Raw genomic sequence first — 7,642 nt, 5'->3', positions numbered from 1 at the left:
CTTTTATTTCGCTCTGTCCTGGAATTTTCGGTAGATTAAAGAAATGTTTAAGGTAGATTTAAGGCACTGAAACTATCCAACGCTAGAAATTCGGTAGATTTTATAAATCACTGCATGAATTGTGGTTTTTACCAGCATATGTACCTACGCATATTCTTTTCTATCTTTTTCTGCTTGATGGTCGATTTTTTCATTTCTATTTTTGAATTTTCCTAGTTGGTTCATTCGTTCGTTCGTTCGTTCACTCATTTAATCATTCATTTATTCAATTTTACATTCCTTCATTCATTCCTTTTCTCATCTACATTTTCGTTTATATTGTTGTGAATCATGTTTAAACTTTTAACATTTGAAAATATCACACACAGACACAAAGAGAAGAGAGAGAGAGAGAGAGAGAGAGAGAGAGAAATAAATATATTTATTTATCTATTTTATTTAAATATACCCGTATATTTTCCTTGATTTTAATTAATCATTTTTGTAATCTTGCATTTTTAAAAATGAATTCTCGTTCTGTCTACTAAATTAATTAATAATTAGATTAACGTTCGTCTAATTAATTAATTAGATGAACGAAGCAACGAAATAGGCGAACGAGAGAGGGAACGAACGAACGCAGGAATGAACGAACAGGCAGACGAACGAAAGAATTAACGAACAAATAGATGAGCGTGAACGAATGAATGAGCGAAGACTAAGATATTTCTGATGACAACCGTTTACATTTTTGAGATATTTTCCACTCTTCTTTAGACAGTTGCCTCAAGTCTCTATATTTTTCCGCGATCTCTTCCCGAAAGATTGATTGGTTTCAGTTTTTCCTCATTTAACCGCCAGTTCTCTGCGAACAGTCTGTCTAAAGTTTGTCTACTTCGTCGCCAGTTCCCGGCGAGGTTTCAAGTTTCCATACTTTTCATAACCAACTAAATAAAATACTGATTCCAATTTTTATTATTATTTCATGTATCGTATTTGAAGACAAATAAATAGACGATTAAATGAATGAATGAATGAATGAATGAATGAATGAATGAATGAATGAATGAATGAATGAACGAATGAACGAACGAACGAACGAATGAATAAATAAAATAAATACAAGAATAAAAGAATAAAGACATCACATGCGTTTAAAAACAAGGGTTGTAGTAGTAACTATGGTAACAAAAGAATAAAACCACATTGTAATTACGTAACTATACTTTTGTAAGATAATAATAATAACAATAATAATTATTATTATTATATAATAATAATTATTATTATAATTTTATAATAATAATTATTATTATTATTTCTAAGAAAAGTTCTACTACAAATGATAATAATAACCAAAGTAGCTACGAAAGACCTTTCAAAAATATATCATATAACAAGTTATAATCAATCAGTAAAAAATGAATGAATGAATTGATGAATGAATGGATGAATGAATGGATGAATGAATGGATGAATGAATGAATGAATGAACGATCAAATGAAAGAATAAAATATTGATTGATTGATTTTCTTACGAAATAAAACCCCAAATAAATAAACTTTCAAAAAGTAAAAGAAAAAACGAAATAATTTTTTAAAAATCAGATTCAGAAATCTAAAAACATGACTACTAGACCATAAAAATAATAATAATTATAATAATAAATAATAATAATAAAGTAAAGTAAAGGTATTATTAATTCCACAAATAACTCACAATCAATCAAATCTTCGTATGTATATATGTTAGCCGGATAATTATTATTATATTATTAATATTATTATTAAATGTTTTACAAATCTGCAAATAATTTTCAGGTAAAATGAGAAACTAAAAGGTTAAAACCAATATAATGATAAAATAAATAGACTTGTACAACATCCAGACATACATACAAATACACATACATACATACACACAGACATACATACATACGCACACAACATACGTATGCACACATACATGCATACATACATTTGCATACACACTTGCATACACACACACACACACACACACACACACACACACACACACACACACACACACACACACACACATAAAATCATAAAAACAAAGATACAAACGCGTGTATGAACTAATCTCAAACTCCATCGCACATAACTATCATTCTTACCGCCATTAAAACAATCATTTTTTTTCTTCTTCCTTTCTTCTTAAACATCGTCATCAACTTCACCATCTTCGTCAACTCCACCATCTTCTTCATCTCCACCATTTTCATCAACTTCACCATCTTCTTCATCTCCACCATCCTCATCAACTTCACCATCCTCATCTTCTTCATTAGGGCGAGGGCATGACCTTTAACCTTTCGAAGGCGGCCTTCTCGAGTTCTTCCCGATGGTCGGGGTGGGCGATCTTAATGAGTTCGTAGGCCCTCTGCCTCAAAGTTTTGCCGAAAAGGTAGGCTATCCCGAACTCCGTCACCACATAGTGCACGTGCGCTCGTGTGGTCACCACACCGCCACCTGGTGGGGGGTTTTAATGTGGGGGTGAGGGTGGGGTTTTTTTTACGGGGGAGGTAGAGGTCCCTTTTTGGGGGTAATTTTTAATTCGAACGTTCGTTCAACATGCACAGGCTTTTATTCATTAAGTTTAACTTAAAATTTTGCACAATTTTCAGACATTCTCTCAATCAGTTTCTTACTTTCATTCATTCATTTATCCACTCATTCATTCATACATTCATTCATTCATTCATTCATTCATTCATTCATTCATTCATTCATTCATTCATTCAAACAAACCTTCTTTCAGAAACGGTACAATCTTAGATACCCCTTTATTGGTTGATGAAGGCATGGCTAAAATGGGTTTTCCCAGACCGTCGTAGCCAATGGTAGCGCCTCTCAGGAAATCAACTTGCCCACCGACGCCTGTGATTGGTCAGTTGAAAGTCGATTGCGATTGGTCGGTTGAAATGTCTGATAATAATGATTTGCTGGCAAAATTTAATGAAATATTTCATTATTAACATGTATAAATTACGTATTTAATGTATTCACCCAATCAACCAACCAACCAATCAGCCAACCAATCAATCAGCCAACCAATCAACCAATCAGCCAACCAATCAGCCAACCAATCAGCCAACCAATCAATCAGCCAACCAATCAACCAATCAGCCAACCAATCAGCCAACCAATCAGCCAACCAATCAATCAGCCAACCAATCAGCCAACCAATCAATCAGCCAACCAATCAACCAATCAGCCAACCAATCAAACAGACCTGAGTACATTTTTGTTCCAATTGAATCAGATACAACCTAACGAAATAAATTATGAATACATCAACTCCATCACCATCTCACTATCACCTTTCAACACAACTTGAACAACAAAATTACTAACTATAATATAAATTATTAATACTTGCAGTAACCGCAGTAACCACAGCAGCTGCAGCAGCGGTAGCAGCTGCCATAGTAGTAGCAGCAGTAGTAGCAGCAGCAGCAGTAGCAGCAGCAGTAGTAGTAGTAGCAGTAGTAGTATCACTATCATCACATCAACACCATGATAGTTATAATTATAATTATTATATAAATTATAATAATTACCTGGCCCGTGAGGTCGATCTCGATACAGGAGTTGATGGCCGTGACCCTCGGATTACGTGAAATGACGACGGGGTTGTTCACGAACTGAGCGTCGTGCATCGCTAGAGTGAAGGATTAGTGAGTGAATGAGTGAATGAATGAGTGAGTGTGTGAGTGAATGAGTGAGTGAGTGAGTGAATGAGTGAGTGAGTGAGTGAATGAGTGAGTGAGTGAGTGAGTGAGTGAATGAGTGAATCTAACAAATCAACTATTAACCAACCAATCACAAATCAAACCAGCCAGCTATCCAACCAATCGACAAATCAGACCAATAGACTACCAGCCAATCAGGCACTTCTATTCAATCAACCAATAAGAGCGTCGCGACTAACCAACGGCCGGGTTATCATTGATGAAATCGTAGAGCCTTCGAGTGCCGAAGACAAAACTTCCGACAATTTTGCCCTGGTGAACATTTTTCAGCGAATTATTTATGCAGCCCAACTCGACCAGGGGCACGACTCCGTCGCTGAACATTTCAGAGTGCACTCCAAGGTCCTTGTGATTGGTCAGTTTCGAGAGGACCACGTCTGGGATTGAGCCAATCCCTGTGGAGGTGAAATCGTCACGTGGCATTGTGTGGTGTCAAGTGGGGTTGTGTGGGGTCACGTGGGATTGTGAGTGGTTTGATGGATTGATGAGGTGAAAAGTTATTCGTTCATTCATCCATAAACAACAGCAGCAGATTCATCATCATCGTCATCGTCGTCGTCCTCTCCATCATCATCATCAGCGTCATCATCATCATCATCATCTTCATACCCATCTGAAGTGTAGCACCATCTTCAACTAAATTATCTGCAATCAGCTGACCTGGGAATGGTTATGATAATGATTGTGATGAGGATGATGATGATTATGGTGATTGTGATGATGATGAAGTCATATATGATATATACCCAATATATGAAGAAAACAATCAATCGACCGATCAGTCAAACAACCAATCAAATCAACCAACCAACCGACCAATCATAAGCTCTTCTTTTGAGGGGGTGCCGGTGTGAATTTTCGGAAGGTCAAGGTCAGCCTCCAGCATGACGTCAAAGTGCGACATGTGAATGCTACTGTCACCAAAGGTTCGGGGCATGAACTTGTTCACCTGGGCTATGATTGGTCGGTTGGTTGATTGTGATTAGTTGGTTGAATGATGACTGATGAATGAATGAGACGAACGAAAGAACGAACGAAAGTCGAACGAACGAACGACAGAAGGAAACAAACAAACGACCGATAAACCAATTACCCCTTCGGACACCACCTACCGACAACATAATCAGCCTTCTGGAGGGCGGCCCTCGTGCAATCCACACTCGTCCCCATCGAGCAAAACCCGTGTTGGTCCGGTGGCGAAACGGTAATTAGGGCCACATCCAGTGACACGATGTTGCGTCTAAAGAGGAGAGGAATTTCGCTAAGGAAGATGGGGGTGAAGTCAGCCCTGCCAGAGTTGACTGCCTCCCTCATGTTGCTACCGATGAATAGGGAGTTACTTCTGAAGTGGTCTGTTTGTGTGTGTGAGAGCGAGAGAGATAGGAGAGAGTAGAGAGATGTGTGTGTGTGTGAAAAATGCCTGTGTGCGTGTGTGTATGTATGTGTGAGAATGAGAGGCGTGTGTGTGTTCGTTTACGTCCAATTGTATGTAATTATGTTTAATTGCATCAAGTCATAACACAATAGATAATACAATGTATATGCGTGTATGTACCTGTATATGTGTATTGTATGTGTGAGTGCGTGTGTGCGCGCGTGTGTATGTGTGTGTACGTGTGTGTACTCATGTTGTACTAATTCATTCAGGCAGCCCTATGTATGCTGTAGTTGTCTTTTGAGAGTTTTTTCACTGTCAACAGATAAATGGATACAATTGATAATTGTGGATGAATGGATGAATGAATGAATGAATGAATGAATGAATGAATGAATGGTTGAATGAATGAATGAATGAATGAATGAATGAATGAATGAATGAATGAATGAATGAATGAATGAATGAATGAATGGTTAGATGGATGGATGGTTGGATGAATGAATGGATGAATGGATAAATGCATTGACAAACGATTGGACAAACAAACAAGCAGATGAACAAATACAGAAAATGTTTTCCAAAAAACAAATTTTGAAATAAAAAGAATAACAAAATTAACATCATGAAATTGTGAATTATAAAACAAATGATGAATAGATGATTTAACATTGCAACTATAACTTTAGCACCTTTGTATTCTTCCCTGGCATAGGTACCAGGCCCTTCAGTGTGTATATGGATGATGTTAACATCTCTCAAGTTGGCCTTCTTGCCATACTTCGCCAGGGCATCGACTAAGACAATGGGGGTGGCAGCACATCCATGGATGTAGACTCTCATGCCTAATTGACGGTTGGTTAGTTAGGGAGAAAAGTATAAAGATTATTTTTACTATATCACGAGTTGTTTGTCTGGGTTATCAATAAAAAAGTAATTAATATGGCTATTTATTTATTTATAATAATACTATAATAATTTTTTTTAATTTTAGTGACCTGACTTAACATAGGATACCGCCTCCTCTGCATTGTCAACCTTCTTGGGGACTCGTCCCGGGATTGGCTGGAAAGGCTCCGTTGAAAATCTCCTAATCGGCAAAACCTTCTGCCAGTTATGGACGGACCTACTGCAGTTTACAGCTTTGAAAGTGGCGGCCAGCATTTTTTGTTTAGAGAACGTTTCAGTGTAGTGAAAAGTGGCGTACCTGATTTGCAAACGTTTACGAATAAATTTTATTTCAAATATTTATTCGCTTATATAATTTTGACTTTGAAAAGTTTCTTTAAAAGTAAACTTCTAGAAAGATAAAAGCAGTGTAAATTGATTTTTTTGTTAGGTTGAGTTCAGGTCGAAAAATTTAACCTTTGCAAAAGTGTCACTCGCACCCGAATCAATAGAAACCCGCCTGAAACATTTAAAAATTATTTTTGCAATCAAAAATATAGTTTCGACAACTAATTTATGAGAATTTTAACCTTTTTTCGTTTAGGAATTTCTCAAGAGAACGAGTGATATTAGAGCGTAAATAGACCTTTAAATTATCATTTAGTAAGTATGTCAAGGGCGATTTAAAAGGTTAAAGATGAAAGGTTATTCAAAATTTCATCGAAATTTCCACTAAAAATTTATCAAATTAAAAAAAATAGCCATATATGAGATCCTTCTAATTAAATTTACAACTTTATATGGTATAAAGGCTCATCAAAATGCTCCAGAACAAGCATAAGTATAAACTGCCGTGGGTTAATGAACTATCTTATGCATTACTTTATGAAAGATCTTCTAATGCAATTGAATCTAATGTATCAAGTAATTTAAATTTAACACTGCGTTTCAACATATATAGATATAACAAACATTTTTGAAAATATGTTTTTAAGTACAAAATGTACAAACTAAGCAGTAGGTAAGTAAGGATGGACATTTCTTGCCAGCCTACAACACCTGATTCATTTGAGCATTACGAAATATGTAATAACTCTTTTCAATAAATGCTCTCCTAACTTGTATAACTGAATTATATTAGAGAATGAATGTTAATTGATCATCAGCTGTTTTCCTTACTACCGAATTTAAAAAGTACTTTTTATCTATGTTGTTTTATTAAAAGTTAATTTAGTTGACAAGTGCCCGCTTGAATTTTTTTAAAATTAAAAGCTATTTTTTGTCGTTAAAATGACAAATTAGGGACTAATTAGTGACAGAAGTATGTTCGAAAATGTTATTTTTATCAGATCTTGTCTGGAATTTAATTTTTGTGCAATGTGATTGCACAAAAATGTTGCAATCTAATGTCTCTCTAATTCTAGCCATTCCTTATTTTTCATCTTATTTTGAATTAATAATTTTTTAATTCAGTTTCAATTTAATTGTTTTATAAAATTTAATTTTAGTTGCTAATTAGTGAAGTGAAAGTTGTAGGGATTGATTAAATGATTTAAATCTAAATGTGTAAGTAAAGTTTACTTTACATTGTAAGTTAAATTATGAAAATTGAAAGACCATCATC

At 35.4% G+C, this 7,642-nt stretch overlaps 1 protein-coding gene across 1 annotated transcript; it reads right to left on the bottom strand.

Annotated features, from left to right (window-relative positions):
* Positions 1-937: 937 nt before the first annotated feature.
* On the bottom strand, positions 938-6,658 carry HELRODRAFT_114851 (hypothetical protein). Its single transcript, XM_009028513.1, has 13 exons — positions 6,609-6,658; positions 6,496-6,538; positions 6,129-6,337; positions 5,823-5,975; positions 4,868-5,107; positions 4,572-4,709; positions 4,365-4,415; positions 3,935-4,150; positions 3,564-3,664; positions 3,236-3,272; positions 2,752-2,880; positions 2,022-2,472; positions 938-1,971 (listed from the first exon to the last, which is right to left on the bottom strand). Exons 3-12 carry the CDS (start codon positions 6,292-6,294, stop codon positions 2,288-2,290), a joined length of 1,416 nt encoding a protein of 471 aa, XP_009026761.1. The 5' UTR covers positions 6,295-6,337; positions 6,496-6,538; positions 6,609-6,658; the 3' UTR covers positions 938-1,971; positions 2,022-2,287.
* Between the last annotated feature and the right edge of the window lie 984 nt (positions 6,659-7,642).

This window comes from Helobdella robusta, assembly GCF_000326865.2.
Source record: "Helobdella robusta unplaced genomic scaffold HELROscaffold_56, whole genome shotgun sequence".
In the NCBI taxonomy this organism is placed as follows: Eukaryota; Metazoa; Annelida; class Clitellata; order Rhynchobdellida; family Glossiphoniidae; genus Helobdella; species Helobdella robusta.
This window is presented reverse-complemented; position numbering and strand designations above follow the sequence as displayed.

Excerpts from the sequence above, each read along its gene's own strand:
- HELRODRAFT_114851 (XM_009028513.1), bottom strand. The coding sequence starts at position 6,294 with ATGCTGGCCGCCACTTTCAAAGCTGTAAACTGCAGTAGGTCCGTCCAT. Across the intron at positions 5,976-6,128 it reads GGTATCCTATGTTAAGTCAG|GCATGAGAGTCTACATCCAT; the intron begins GTCACTAAAATT and ends ACCGTCAATTAG. Across the intron at positions 4,151-4,364 it reads TGGTGCTACACTTCAGATGG|GGATTGGCTCAATCCCAGAC; the intron begins GTATGAAGATGA and ends TCACCTCCACAG.